Below are 14896 nucleotides of genomic sequence, written 5' to 3' on the forward strand. Positions count from 1 at the left end.
AACTTATTGTTGAAGCTCTACTTGCTTCTGTCCGGGTTTCCTGTGTAAGGCTTCATGAGCCACAGGACCAAGGGGTACCCTGGGTCTCCCAGGATCACTATGGGCATTTCAATATTCCCCACTGGAGTCTTCTAATCTGGAAAGAAAGGCCCTGCTTGGAGCTATCTGTACAGGCCAGTGTTCCTGAAGATGTGTGCATCATGCACCTTCCCGAACCACCCTGTGTTGATGTCAGTGAAATGCTCATAGTGAACTACAAGTGCCTGCAATACCATAGAGAAGTATCCCTTTCTACTGATATACTCCATCGCAAGATGGTCTGTGGGACAAAACTGAATATGTGTGCCATCTTTCACCCTGCCATAGTTAGGGAATCCCATTTCATAAATCATAGAATCATAGGACTGGAAGGGAACTCGAGAGGCGATCTAGTCCAGTCCCCTGTACCCCTGGCAGGACTAAGTATTATCTAGACCTTCTGCAAAGCCATCTAATATTTCAAGCACATTGCCAAGAGTCACAGTCCTTCGTAGCAGGATGCAATTAATGGCCTGCACACTTGTGTTAGTGCAGCCCCAGTGGTTGACTTCAGGGAGTCTGGAGTCCAGCAGTCTGGAGTTGCCAGCTTCCACACAGCGATCACCATGTGCTTCTCCACCAAAAGGGCAGCTGGCATAGCCCAGAGGAGAGGGTTTGGGTGCCTGAAAGGCTGGTGGTGTTAGGGGGCTGACACCCACCCACCACAGGCAAGACTCCCTCTCACTAGGGGTGTGTGTGTGTGGGTAACAGGATGACTCAGACTCCTGGATTCCACAAGAACTGCCACAGCAGGGTTCCTGGGAGGCAGAGACACAATTCCCAGAGGGGAGGAGGACTTCTCAGGGGAAGCAGGTAGGTTCCCAGGGACAGAGTTCCTGGGGGTGTCAGGGTGCATAATGTCAGCAGTCTGACCTAGGAGCTGGAGCCCAGAGTAGAGTCATAGTCACAGTCAGGAATCACACCAAGGGTCCCGGCCAGTCAGTAACTGGAGTTAGAGTGAGGAAGCATGGACAACGAGCAGGAGCCAGTCCAGAAGGCAGGAACTTGATCTCAGGGTTCTGCTCAGCCCAGCAGCAGCTGCTCAGAGGAGCAATTTGGCAGGAGCAGGATGCCATATGCCCAGAGGATCTATGGCTAGTCAGCAGCATCTGCTGAATCAGTGGGAGCAGGCCCTGTCTGCGGGGGATCAGCCACAGTTTCCATGCTGAGCCTTGCCATGGGTGGCAGGGGCTTGAGAGCTGCAGGGCCTGAGCAGGAACGGGTGGGGTTTCTGCAAGAACAGTTCTCGGGGAGAGGGGGGCTCAGGGGACTCCCAGGATGTGATTCCCAGAGGCCAGGCAGCAGGGTTCTGTGGGGAGGTGAGGCGGTTCCCAGGGGTTGGGTTGTGGGGAAAGGGGTGAGATTCCCAGAGGCTGGCAGCAGGGCTGGGGAGAGGTGAAGGGGCTCCCAGAGGTGGGGTTTGTGGGCTGGGGGATAGGATTCCCAGAGGCCAGCACCAGGGCTGGGGGGAAGTGAGAGGGCACTGGTGGGTTGTGGGGAAAGGGTGGGATTCCCAGAGGCCAGCAGCAGGGCTGGGGGGAAGTGAGAGGGCACTGGGGGGTTGTGGGGAGAGGGTGGGATTCCCAAAGGCCAGCAGCAGGGCTGGGGGGAAAGTGAGAGGGCACTGGGGTGGGGGGGTTGTGGGTAGAGGGTGGGATTCCCAGAGGCCAGGCAGCAGGGCTGGGGGGAAGTGAGAGGGCACTGGAGGGGTTGTGGGGAGGGGGTGGGATTCCCAGATGCCAGCAGCAGGGCTAGGGGGAAGTGAGGAGGCATTGGTGGGGTTGTGGGGAGGGGGTGGGATTCCCAGAGGCCAGGCAGCAGGGCTGGAGCGGAAGTGAGGGCACTGGGAGGGTTGTGGGGAGGGGGCGGGATTCCCAGAGGCCAGCAGCAGGGCTGGGGAGGAAGTGAGAGGGCACTGGGGGGGGGTGTTGTGGGTAGGCGGTGGGATTCCCAGAGGCCAGCAGCAGGGTTGGGGGGAAGTGAGAGGGCACTGGGGGGGGGCTGTAAGGAGGGGCTGGGATTCCCAGAGGCCAGGCAGCAAGGCTAGGGGGAAAGTGAGGGGGCACTGGTGGGGTTGTGGGGAGGGGGTGGAATTCCCAGAGGCCAGGCAGCAAGGCTGGGAGGGAGTGAGCGGGCACTGGGGGGGTTGTGGGGAGGGGGCAGGATTCCCAGAGGCCAGCAGCAGGGCTGGGGAGGAAGTGAGAGGGCACTGGGGGGGGGGTTGTGGGGAGGGGGTGGAATTCCCGGAGGCCAGGCAGCAGTGCTGGGGGAAGTGAGGGGGCACTGGGGGGGCTGTGAGGAGGGGCTGGGATTCCCAGAGGCCAGGCAGCAAGGCTGGGGGGGAAGTGAGGGGGCTCTGAGGGGGTTGTGGGGAGGGGGCAGGATTCCCAGAGGCCAGGCAGCAGGACTGGGGAAAGTGAGGGGGCTCTGGGGGGGTTGTGGGGAGGGGGCGGGATTCCCAGAGGCCAGGCAGCAGGGCTGGGAGGGAGTGAGGGGGCACTGGGGGGGTTGTGGGGAGGGGGCAGGATTCCCAGAGGCCAGGCAGCAGTGCTGGGGGAAGTGAGGGGGCACTGGGGGGGTTGTGGGGAGGGGGTGGAATTCCCAGAGGCCAGGCAGCAAGGCTGGGGGAAGTGAGGGGACACTGGTGGGGTTGTGGGGAGGGGGTGTGATTCCCAGAGGCCAGGCAGCAGGGCTGGGGGGGAAGTGAGGGGGCACTGGGGGGGTTGTGGGGAGGGGGCAGGATTCCCAGAGGCCAGGCAGCAAGGCTGGGCGGGGTCTCTGGAAAGGGGAGGGCTCTGAATGGTCAGGTGTGTCAGGCCTGGATCACTGCCCCAGACCCTCTGCCCAAGCTCCCTCCCCACGTGCCCACCAGGAGGCAGCAGGCTCCAAGCCCAGCCCAACAGCGGAGAGGGAGGGTCCAGCAAGGGGCGCGTCTGCACCTCACCTCGCCCTCCCGTGAGCTCATTGGCTGTTAGGGTCGGGAGGCGGGGCTTATTCCGCCATGTTGTTCCGGGGCGGAAGGCGCCGGGGGCGGTCCGTTAATGGGCGGAGAGGCTGGCGCAGGGGCCATCTTTGTTGAGGGCAAGGCGGGCGGTTTGACCCCGCTGTGTCCGAGGAGCTGCCCGGTGAGACTCGGCCCTGCGGTACCTGCGGGGGGGCCTGGTGCCGGGCCGAGCGGGGCCAGGGGCGCCCCAGAGCACGTGGGGCCGGACGCTGCCGCGCGAGCCCCTGCGAGTGGGGGCCGGGGTGGCGGTACGGGGGGTGCAGAGGGTTGGAGGGTGCGGGGGCTGATACAAATATGGTGGGGGCGTGCAGGGGAGGGGGGTGCATAAATGTCGGGGGGTGCAGGGGGTGGGATGCAGGTGGAGGGGGTGCATGGATTGGGAGGGTGCAGGGGATGGGGAGTGTAGGGGTGGGGGATACAAATGGGGGGTGAAGGAGGTGGGATGCAGGTGGAGGGGGTGCATGGATTGGGAGGGTGCAGGGGGTCAGATGCAGCGGGTGGGGATGCAGGTGGGGGGGTGCATGGATTGGGAGGGTGCAGGGGATGGGGAGTGCAGGGGTGGGGGATACAAATGTCGGGGGGTGAAGGGGGTGGGATGCAGGTGGAGGGGGTGCATGGATTGGGAGGGTGCAGGGGGTCAGATGCAGCGGGTGGGGATGCAGGTGGGGGGGTGCATGGATTGGGAGGGTGCAGGGGATGGGGAGTGCAGGGGTGGGGGATACAAATGTCGGGGGGTGCAGGGGGTGGGATGCAGGTGGAGGGGGTGCATGGATTGGGAGGGTGCAGGGGGTCAGATGCAGGGGGTGGGGATGCAGGTGGGGGGATGCATGGGCTGTATACACTGTTTCCTTGGCTCCCTCCAACAGAAGGGGAAAGGTCAGAGCCTGGGCCTGCCCCTACCCTGCAGGGTGTGGGAAATTCCCTATGTGCCTTCTGCAAACCCATCCCGGGACTCCCAGCCACAGAAGCCTGTTGGTGGGGAGCTGCCTAGCCTGGGCCTTTGTTCCTTGGCTGGGTGGCTGGAGCGTGGCCGCTGCACCTGGACTCAGTGCGCATGGTGACTCCAAGTTCAAATATTTCAGCACGAGCGAAAGGTGGAAAAACCACTCGGCCCAATTCATGGCTATTGTGAGAAAGTTTGCGAATGTGGCGAATTGAGACAGAGCTGCAGAAATTGCAAAGAACAAGCGAGTGGGCCAACCGAGATCTCAGGCGGGGAGCCTTTTTGCTGAGTGCAGTGGAAAGAAGAAGGAGAGGCCCAGAACGGACTGACTTTGGCTAAACATCTGTGAGTGTTAGACTCAGATTCTGAGGATGAAGGTACTGATATTGCTGCATTGCCAAGTACATCAGAAGGAAGCTGGATCCAGGTCAGCCAAAGACAAAGAGCAGGAAGTATTATGTTGTTTTCAATCATAAATGGTTTTGTAACAAAAACAACTCCAGAACTTAAACAAAAGAGAGACTGGAAAATTGCTAATTTTTTTTAAAGCTGTAATATTCCCTTTTCTGTTATTGAACATCCAACTTTTCAAGCAATGAGCAGCGGCCTATGGCCAGGCAATCAAGACCCAGTCAAAAGCAGGTAGCAGGTAAACAGTGAAATGAAGTTACTGATGGCTTGAGGGGTGGAAGCATGCAACACATTACATGGAAAAGCACTTACGTTATGGCTGGCGTAATGTGCACAACCAGTGATTGCTAACTGTATGCAAACAGGGAAGACTGTGCTTCGTGCATCAGTGGTTGATACTGGATGGAATGAGAAGACAGGACTGGACAGGACAGTACTATGCTACCCTGGCAAGAGAAGCCAAGGCATTAGCAAATGAACTGTACGGTTGCATTGTGAAGAGCTACATGACAGAAAACAAGAGAAAGATGCAAAGTCTGACGAGTGATTTGGAAAAAGATGACGGCACTTGGGTAATGTATGGATGTGCATCATATTGACTCAATCTACTTGGACAAGAACGTAAACTAAGTGCTTTGATGAAATGTTGTAGATTGCCAAAATACTTTTGGCAATTGTGTGCAGCCTGGAACTTGGCTAAAAGAATGCCAAATCCCCAGTGACACGATGGAACAATCAGATAACATGCCTGGAAATGTATGTTAAAGTCGGCCATATTATGTCAGGATGATTTAGTTGGGGATTGGTCCTGCTTTGAGCAGGGGGTTGGACTAGATGACCTCCTGAGGTCCCTTCCAACCCTGGTATTCTATGATTCTAGGATTGTGAGAAATTGTGAGGCAGAATTTGAAGATAGAGCAATCAGTATAATTAATACTCAAGGAATTTTCCAAGAAGCAAAGAACTTGATCACTCAGTTGAAACCAGTTGCTGTGGCACTTGACTCGCTCCAAAAGGACACACATCAACAGTTGCTGTTACAGATGAAGTATGGTTGGATCTGCAGATAAATGAAGATCTTGCACCACATAAAGCAAAAGTACAAAAGAGAGGTCATGAGGCAATTACTCCTGTACACATGTTGATCAACCATACGCAGGAAAAAAAATCGTCAGCTGAACAAGAATATATTGCAAGGCAGTGAGTGCTTGGCAAAAATTCAGATGTTGTGCCATATTTACTTGCCTTTAAAGCAGAAGAATCTCTTGATTCAAAAATCTGCGTTTTTCATCTGCTATGAAGAAAAAGGATGGAAAAATCTGAAGGCTGCTGATAGTCCATCTAACTTCATAGAACTGGTGGTGCAATTGCATCAGTGCCCAGAAAGTGCAGGAAGCATAGAATGAATTTGAAACTTTGGATACATCCATTCATAACTGAGGAATAGGCTCGGTCTATCCGCTGCGTCAAAGTTGGTCTCCTGCTGCAGAATGCTGCATGGCCAAATGGACCCAGACCGGCAGCCTGTAACTCTGCATGCTTCTGATTGCATAATGTGTCAAGCTAGCACCTCTGCATTACTGTCGCTTTCATATCATCAAGTGTTTTTAATTATTTGTATAATATTCAAAACCGAAATGAGTCATGACCTGTATGATTTCCTTGAAGAAAACACCAAACCAAATCGGACACAGGCATTCTGACATTCCTAATTACATACATTTGTATTATGCCCTGTGCAGTTTTACTTTTTATTTGTACAACCCTAAATTAATCACTGAATCTATTGCCTTATGGAACCATAATTTGAATATGTAAATAAACCAAGTATAAAGTGGTATGCATTACTGAAACGGTGTTTAAAATGCCTTAAATTGGGACTAATTAGTTTTTCTCAGGGAGATAAAAACCACGATTTTACCTGGTAAAAAAACCCACCTCTGATAAATACCATGCTATCCCTGGTGTGCATGGGGGTGGAGGAAGGGATGGGTGAGTGTACATAGCAATGATGGGGGGGAGGGGGTGGAGAGATGGGATAGCAGGGGTGCAGGCTGGAATTGAGGGGCACTGGCAGAGCTGTGGGAGGGGTGGGGATTGTGTGAGTGAGAGTGCATGGGGTTGAATGGGGGGAGGGATAGGAGGGGTGGCTGTTCTTGAGGGTGGCATAGTGTGGTGGGATGGGTGGGGATTGTGGTTGTAGCAGTGGGGGGTGGCATGGCAGTGGGTGAGTAGAGGCATGGGGGGATGTGGGTGGAGGTGCATGGTGGTAGAGGGGATGGGTGAGCGGGCATGGTAGTAGATGGGTTCTGCTAGGGCTGCTGTGAGGGGAAACCAAGCCTTTGTGCTCGGGATCCCTGGGGTATTTCAAACACCCGGAGCCTGAACAGAGTCTAGCTACTGCCCCAGTCTCAGGGTCCCCAGGCACACTCAGAGCAGACCTGCTATCTGGCACCCCCCTGTAAGTGCTGGAACCCACTGTCCAGCCACCTACCCCCTCTAGGCTCTCCAGTACTTGAACTCATCTGCCACAGATCCACAGGATTGGGGCTAGGCCCCAGTTTTTAAACAGTGCTTGGAACCCTTCAGTGCACCCGACCCCCAAGGGATCCCACTCTTCCTTCAGGGCAGGCCACCCGGCCTCATTGCCTCCGAGATGCAGCCTCTGGCCTCCAGCCCCCTTGCTCCACCCAGTGAGCTCTGCCCTGCGAGCTGACATGCCCATGGTTCGGTGAAGGGCAGAGGGCCTCAGTTGTGCTGTCCTCTCGCTCTCTCTGCAGGGTGTGATGTTCCCTGCCCTGTACCATCTCCGCCTGGGCGCCTGCCCCACACCCGGTGCCACGAGGGCAGCTGGCTCTGCACGGGGGTACCTGTCCCAGGAGAACGAGCAGCGGTGCCGAGGGCTGCTGGAAGCCTCCACCAGACGTTACCGGCAGGAGGCGCTGGCAGCGGCTGTGCTGGTGACACTGTGTTCTGTGGGCGGGTATCCTGCGCTGCTCTACACACTGCGCTCCAGCACGCTGACGGGCCAGCACAAGGGAGATGTCAGGTACCCCGGCCCTCGACTCACCGAGTGCCCTGCAGCCCTGCTCCCCATGCCCTACCTCCACTGCATGCACAGCTCTGCCAGTGCCCCTCAATTCCAGCCTGCCCCCCCTGCTATCCCAGCCCTGCCCCCCCACTCGAGCTCTGCCGGTGCCCCTCAATCCTGACCCACAGCCCCTGCTAGCCCAGCCCTGGGCTATCCCCACCTCTCCCACAGCTCTGCCAGTGCCCCTCAATTCCAGCCTGCCCCCCCCTGCTATCCCAGCCCTGCCTCCCCACTCGAGCTCTGCCGGTGCCCCTCAATCCTGACCCACAGCCCCTGCTAGCCCAGCCCTGGGCTATCTCCACCCCTCCCACAGCTTTGCCAGTGCCCCTCAATTCCAGCCTGCCCCCCCAGCTATCCCAGCCCTGCCCCCCCACTCGAGCTCTGCCGGTGCCCCTCAATCCTGACCCACAGCCCCTGCTAGCCCAGCCCTGGGCTATCCCCACCCCTCCCACAGCTCTGCCAGTGCCCCTCAATTCCAGCCTGCATCCCTGCTATCCCAGCTCTGGGCTCTGCCCAGAGCTCTGCCGGTGCCCTTCAATCCCAACCCACAGCCGCTGCTGTCCCAGCCCTGGGCTCCCCCCAGAGCTCTGCTGGTACCCCTCAATCCCAACCCACAGCCCCTGCTATCCCAGTCTTGGGCTCCCTCCCACCCCCCTCTGCAACCCAACCAGTGCCCCTGAATCCCAACCCACATCCCCGTTATCTCAGCCCAGAGATACTCCTCCCAGCTCTGCCAGTGCCCCTCAGTCCTGACCCACAGCCCCATTATCTCAGCCCAGGGCTCCCCATCCCCCAGCCCTACTGGTGCCGCTCAAACCCACCTCACTGTCCCCTACTAATCCAGCCCGGTGCCCCCGTTGTTTCAGTAGTTTAACGGAAGCTCTTTTCTGCAGCCCCTTTCGCCATCCCTGAGCATCCAGTGCCAGGGTGGAAGATGCCCCTCCTGCCCGCCTAGGGCAATGGATCCTCCCTTCCTCTAATGAGACTCCGGCTTTCTTGTTGCAGTTTCCCAGGCGGCAAGCGCGACAGCGCCGACCAGGATGTGATCGCCACAGCGCTGAGGGAGACGCAGGAAGAGCTGGGCCTGCACCTGGGGGCTGAGAGCGTTTGGGGGGTCATGAGACCCCTACCCACCGGGGTAACACAACTCTGCTCCCCTAGCAGTGTTAGGGAATCACTGGGGCAGGGCAGTGTGAGGGAAGGGGTGGGGTGTCTCTGGGGCAGGATCCTGTGAGGGGAGGGGGGGATCACTTTGGGGCAGGGTGGGTTTCTCTGGGGTGGGATCATGTGGGAGGAGCAGCATAAAGGGTGGGGTGTTGCTCTGGAGCAGGGCCCCATGGGGGGCAGCCGTGTGATTTGGGGTCCCTTTGTGACTGGGGTCCACTGGGCATGGCAATGTGAGGGGAGGTGCTATGAGGCAGGAGGGTCCTGTTGGGCGGGGGGGGGGTGTCTTGCACGACAGGGAAGGGTCCTATGGGGGGGTGCACTGTAAGGTGGGAATGTCCCATTGGCAGTGTTGCTGAGGTGGGGTGTTTCCTGGGGGGGGACGGTGCGAGGTAGAGGGCCATAGGCAGGTCTCAGAGGAGAGAGGCTACTGTGAGATGAAGGGGTGTCTCTGAGAAGGGGGAGATGCTGAGGTTGAAGGCCTTGGGGGGGCGGGGGTGGATGTCTCTGAGGCAGGCTGAGTCCTGTGGTGTGGGGATGGTGAGGCAAGGAGGCTATCGGAGGGGGCCCTCTCTGAGGAAGGGGAGATTCTGTGGGGGGCAGTGCTGTGAGGCGGAGGGTCTATGAGGGGGTCTCTCTGAGGAGGGGAGATTTGGGGGTGTGGGGAGTGCTGTCAGGAGGAAGGTCCATGGGGAGGCCTCTCTGAGGAGGGGAGATTCGGAGGCAGGGGGGAGAGCTGTGAGGCAGAGGGTCCATGGGGGGCTTTCTGAGGAGGGGGAGATTCTGGGGTGGGGGGGCAGTGCTGTGAGGCGGAGGGTCCATGGGGGGCTCTCCAAGTAGGAGTGGGTTCTGTTGGGGTAGTGTCGTGAGGCTGAGGGGTCTCTTAGGGAGGATTCCGGGGGGTGGTGCTGGAAGGTGGAGGTGGATCTCGTGGGCAAAGGTGGGTCCCAGATGGGGGGGGGGGTTTCCTAGGGAAGCCAGTGTCAGTGGGGGTCTCACTCTGGTTTCCTTCCAGAGGGGACTGACTGTTGCTCCGGTCCTGGCACATCTGGGCCCCTTGGAGTGTGTGTGTCTGAGCCCCAACCCACAGGAGGTGAGCCCCACGCAGACCCCTCCCTGCCATGGCTGTGCCGCTTGCGGCTGCCCTTAGCACGTGCAGGGCCCTCACCATCCTTCAGGTCCCTGGCCGGAGGGCGGTGCCCCAGCCTGGTTAGCATGCTGGCCTCCTGCAGGGAGGGGGATCAGCAGAGCCCCTGGCCCATGGGCAGCTGGGGCCAGTGTCACCGTGCACCTGGCTGCCTGCATCAGGCTTCCCCATTGCGGAGTGACTCATTATCTGGCCAGAGTGGACCTTCCCAATCACCCTGGCTGAGTTCCTCCCCTGGCTAGCCCAGAGAGCCCCGCTCCAGCAACCTGAGACCAGCCCAGTGCCCCTTGCTTGGGGACCCCTGCCCAGCAGCTCCCGTCCTGCAGCAACTGGAGCCCCCTACCTAGCAACCCACTCGGGCAGAGGTGTCCTGGCTGGGGGAGAGCCCATCTCCTGTAAAGAGACCCTGAGGCCTGCTGGTCTGCACTTAAATGTTAGGGTGAGCCAGCTACAGCTCTCTGGGGTGTGAAGAATTCCCCTCCTGCCTGAGTGCTACAGCTGCACCAGCCTAGCCCCTGGAGTGGACAGGGCTAGGTCAACAGAAGAACGCTTCAGAGGACCTAGCTGCTGCTGCTCAGAGAGGTGCAGTTCCTGCAGCGATGGAAAAATCCCTTCCATCCTTGTAGGAAGTGTCTCCACTGCAGCAGCGTACCTGCACCACCCTAGCTGTTAGCACCCTTAGCGTAGAAATGGCCTGAAAGTTCATTGAAGAATGGTGGGGAATCCGCCCTGCCCTGGGCACCTTGTACCAAGCATTATTTTCCCTCCCTGTTAGCCACTTGTGCCTCATTTCCAGTCTGACCCCAGCTCTGGGGCCTCACTTTGCCTGTGTCTGAATCAGAAATGCTCTCCCTTGGAGATCCTTCTAGACCAGAGCAAGTCGCCTCTTCATCTTCTGTGACTGTGGGAAATTTTTGTAATATGTTTATGAATGCTATGCGTGCCTCAGTTCCTCGCCCCTGTACTTTGCAGTGCTACCCTGCGGTGGAAGGTGTTAAATGGGAAATTATATTGAGAAGGTGCGTTTCCACTACGTCCCACGGGAATTGGTCCTTGGCCCTATGCGATTTAACATTTTTGTCAATGACCTGGAAGAAAAAACAGAATCATCACTGATAAAGTTTGAAGATGACACAAAAATCAGGGAGTGGTAAATAATGAAGAGGACAAGATCACAGATACCGAGTGAGCTGGAACCCTTGGGAAACTGGGTGCAAGCAAACAATATGTTTTAATTACAGGTAAATGTATACATCCAGGGCAGCAGTCCCCAACCTTGTCATCTGGTAGGCGCCAGATGAAGGACCGTGGCAGCGGTCGAGCATCTGCCGAAATTCGGTGGCAATGCCTCTCGATGTCACTTGTCAGCGGCATTTCAGTGGATGCTCGACCACTGGCCAAAACGCGGCCCAATTTAGATGCCCCCGCGGGCGCCATGGGGACAAAAAAAGTAGGTTGTGTTTACAGGATGGGGGACTGTATCCTCAACAGTGACTCTGAAAAATATTTTGGAGCTGAACATGAGCTCTCTGTGTGATGCTGTGGCCAAAAGAGCTAATGTGATCCTGCCTAATCTTGAGTAGGACAAAGGAGGTTATTTTATCTCTCTGGTTGCCACTGGTGTGACCATTGCTGGGTCCAGTCCTGAAGCCCACAGTTCAAGTAATATTTGGATAAGTTGGAGAAGGTTCAGGGAAGATTGATGAAAATGATTACCTGCCCTATAGTGATAAATAGATCAAGCAACTTGAGTCTATCTTAAAGAGAAGATTAAGGGGCAACTCACTCGGAGTCCATAGCTATGTACACGGGAAACAAATATTTAACAATGAACTCTTCAGTCTAGCAGAGAAGGTCTCTTAACAGGATCCAAAAGCTGGAAGTTGAAGTTAGACAAATTCAGACTGGAAATAAGGTGTAAATGTTTAACAGGGAGTGTAATTAAGCAATGGAACAATTTACCAAAGGTCATGGTGGATTCTCTGTCACTGACAGTTTAAGTCAAGACTGGATGTTTTGCTAAAAGCTCTGCTCTAGGGATTGGTTTGCGGCAGTTCCCTGGCCTGGGTTAGACAGGAGGTCACATGAGATGACGGCAATGGGCCTTTCTGGCCTTGGAATCTATGAAAGAAGAGTTGAGTTTGTGTGTGGGGCAGCACAGGAGACGTGAAGTGTGGGTGGCATTTTGCTGTGTGGGGCGCAAGGCACTGGCTAGAACCTGCCGAAACTGAGCCACATCGATGCCTAAGCCCAAAAAGATAATAGGAAGCCCTAGTGAGGAGAACATGCACACGCAGCACCAACAGACATGTGGAAGGAGGTTTCCCCCACCTCACGGCAGGGATGCAGAGCCAAGGCCAGCTCAAGACCCAAGGACAGAGAGGCCAGGAAGGGATAGGAGGGGGTTTTTGAGAGACACCATGTGCTCACTTGAGACTGGGAACAGGACAGACAGAGCCTGAAATGGAGGCCAGCTTGGCTGGTTGATGGCACTGGCTTGGCCAGATGGACAGTGTCTTAACCTTTATTTCTCTCAGCTGCCCTAAGAACCTCCCCAGACTGGTTCAAGGTGATTAATAAACCCTGCTCTATGTGGAAAAAGGCTGCCTTGTGTCACTGCACACACGGGCCGGGGTGCATTAGTCCCTGAAGAGTGTGAAAGTCTCTGAGCAGGGATCTGGCTCAGAGGGATGTGCTAGTAGAGCAGGGGGGATGGAGCCCAGTGGCTCCCTCTCCGAGGCAGTGAGGCTGCATGGCCTGCCTAGGAGGAAGAGTGGGACCCCGTGGAGGGCAGGCACACTGAAGGGCTCCTATAAGGGAATCTCAAAGGTAGGGTGCAGCACCCATCCCATGGATCTGACACCTTCTCCTGGACAGAGCCATGAGATGGTGTTGGCTGTGCTGGGCCAATCCAGCACGATGCAGTAACCAGTGGTGGTCTCTCCCCTACCCACATGAACACAGCTGCTCTTACTCGCTATCTCCACTTGTACACCAAGGACTGCACTCACCCCTCAGCCACCAGGACTCCTGGGGGCTAGTCAGGGTCCCAGTTTGCCAAGGACAAGCCTACCCTTCAGCATGACCTACAGGCTCCATTCCCAGCCACAGGAGCTGGCACTGAGCAAGATGGAAGGGACCAGGATCCTGGTCTTATGTGTCCCTGCCACCTTTGGGGATGTCTACACTGTGTTTTAAAACGTGCAGCAGATAGTGAGCCCAGCTCTGCAACCCTGAGCTTGTGCTGTAGCTCTGAAAACAGCTGTGTCAGCGTGCAGGTTCGAGGCCTGAAGCCGGGGCAGGGGGATGGCTCTGAAGCTCCAGCCCAAGCCACAACATCTACACGGCTCTTAGCACTGTAGGGCGAGCCCAAGTCTGGACCCAGGCTCTGAGGCTCACTACCACGAGGTTTTAAGAGTGTAGAGGTCTCCTCTGTGCTGCCTTTTGCCAGCAGCCATCCCTCATAAAGCTGCTGAACACCAGGGGGCTGAGCTCAGCTCAGCTCAGCTCCGCTCCCAGAGGGCCACCCTGTAGAGGCCTCCATCAGCTCCCCCTTGACAAGTCACTGCTGAGCTGGCCGATCTTTAATCCTTTGCTGAGTGCTGTGGTGCCCTGCTCCCGCCATCACCCTTGTCTGGAGCATGGAGCACAGCTCAGGGTGCTGCAGCAGCAGCACAACAGAGGGGAATGGCCCAGTGGGGAGCTCCCAGGGGGACAGGATGAGCCAAGTCCAGCCAGCCGCTCCTTTGGGGGGGGGGGGGGAGAAACCAGTTGACAAGATGCTGTCCTGCTCGAGAACACCCTCCTCTAGTGGAGAGGGGGTGGACATGGGGCTAGAGAGGCTTGTCAAGGAGGGTACCGCGTGCAGGGGGCGCAGGGCACTCAGGTGTGCTGCTTTCCTAGCCCAGGCCAGCCCAGCAGTGGGCCGAGGGCTAGGTGCTGGGGTAAGGGGACCCTGCCGGGCAGGGCAACACCAACATGCTGTTTCTTTCTCTCTTCGCCCCCAGGTGGAGGATGTTTTCACCATCCCCCTGTCTCACCTGCTGCAGGCCCAGAACCACGGTTACACCCACTTCTGCAACCAGGGCCGCTACAGCTACACGCTGCCCGTCTTCCTCAACGGCCGCTACCGGGTGTGGGGGCTGACAGCCATCATCACGGACCTCACGTTGGAGCTGCTGGCACCCAGCGCCTACCGCCGGAGAACACGCCCACCCAGCCCCCGCTGAGTCCCCAGCCCACCTGCGCTATGGCCTGCCCTGGCCCTGCCAACTGGCCAAGGTCTCCCTGAAGGCAGAGAGAGTCAGTGGGACAGCGTGGGCGAGTGTCCCCCCTCCTCACGGGCAGGAAGAAGAAGGGGGGCATGCTGGGCGTGCCCCTCCCAGAGGCATGGGACAGAACTGAGGGGGTGACCCCAGGAGGGAATCCCCAACCCGTGATAACACTGGGGGGAGTTCCATGGTGGCGGGAGGGGGGATGCTGCTGAGACCTGCGTGAGCCGTGATGCTGGCGCCTGCTGTATTTCATGTGGGGCCCAAGCATAAACAAATCTCCCTGAGTTCAGTGTGCATCTCAGTGCTGGGGCCGGGGGGGCACCCAGGGCCAGGTGCTGCCCCCTGCTGGGCCTCAGGAGCCACCAACAGGAACTCATGAACATCCCCTTCACCCCACCCCTGCCAGCAATGGGGGCTGGAGCCAGCAAAGAGTAGGGGAACCCCTGGTGCCCCAGCCTGGCCCCCTCCCACCCACATGTGGGCCCCAGCCAGGCCCTCTGGGGCCAGTCCTCACTTCTCCCACCAGACACTGTGGACGACCCGCCCACACCCACTGCCCCCACACCCACTGCCCTCACTCTCCCCCCCAACACACACGCTTTCAGTGCCACTCCCCAACCACACACCCTGCCCTCCCCCCACACTGCAACCTGTTCACTAGGGTTCGGTTTGGATGAAGTGAGGTCAGAAAACAGCCCAATCCCGTGGGCTCCGGTCGGGCCTGACCACCACCTGCTGCCCTTGGGATTGGCACAGCAGAAGCCGCACCTCGCCGCTGCACACC

At 57.7% G+C, this 14896-nt stretch overlaps 1 protein-coding gene across 1 annotated transcript; it reads left to right on the top strand.

Moving 5' to 3' along the window:
* Nucleotides 1–1045: 1045 nt before the first annotated feature.
* NUDT8 (nudix hydrolase 8) lies at nucleotides 1046–14396 on the top strand. Its single transcript, XM_050953653.1, has 6 exons — nucleotides 1046–1075; nucleotides 3054–3203; nucleotides 7217–7485; nucleotides 8533–8665; nucleotides 9707–9784; nucleotides 13846–14396. Exons 1-6 carry the CDS (start codon nucleotides 1046–1048, stop codon nucleotides 14065–14067), a joined length of 882 nt encoding a protein of 293 aa, XP_050809610.1. The 3' UTR covers nucleotides 14068–14396.
* The last annotated feature ends 500 nt before the right edge of the window (nucleotides 14397–14896 follow it).

The sequence above is a fragment of the Gopherus flavomarginatus genome, chromosome 5, assembly GCF_025201925.1.
Source record: "Gopherus flavomarginatus isolate rGopFla2 chromosome 5, rGopFla2.mat.asm, whole genome shotgun sequence".
Taxonomy (NCBI): Eukaryota; Metazoa; Chordata; order Testudines; family Testudinidae; genus Gopherus; species Gopherus flavomarginatus.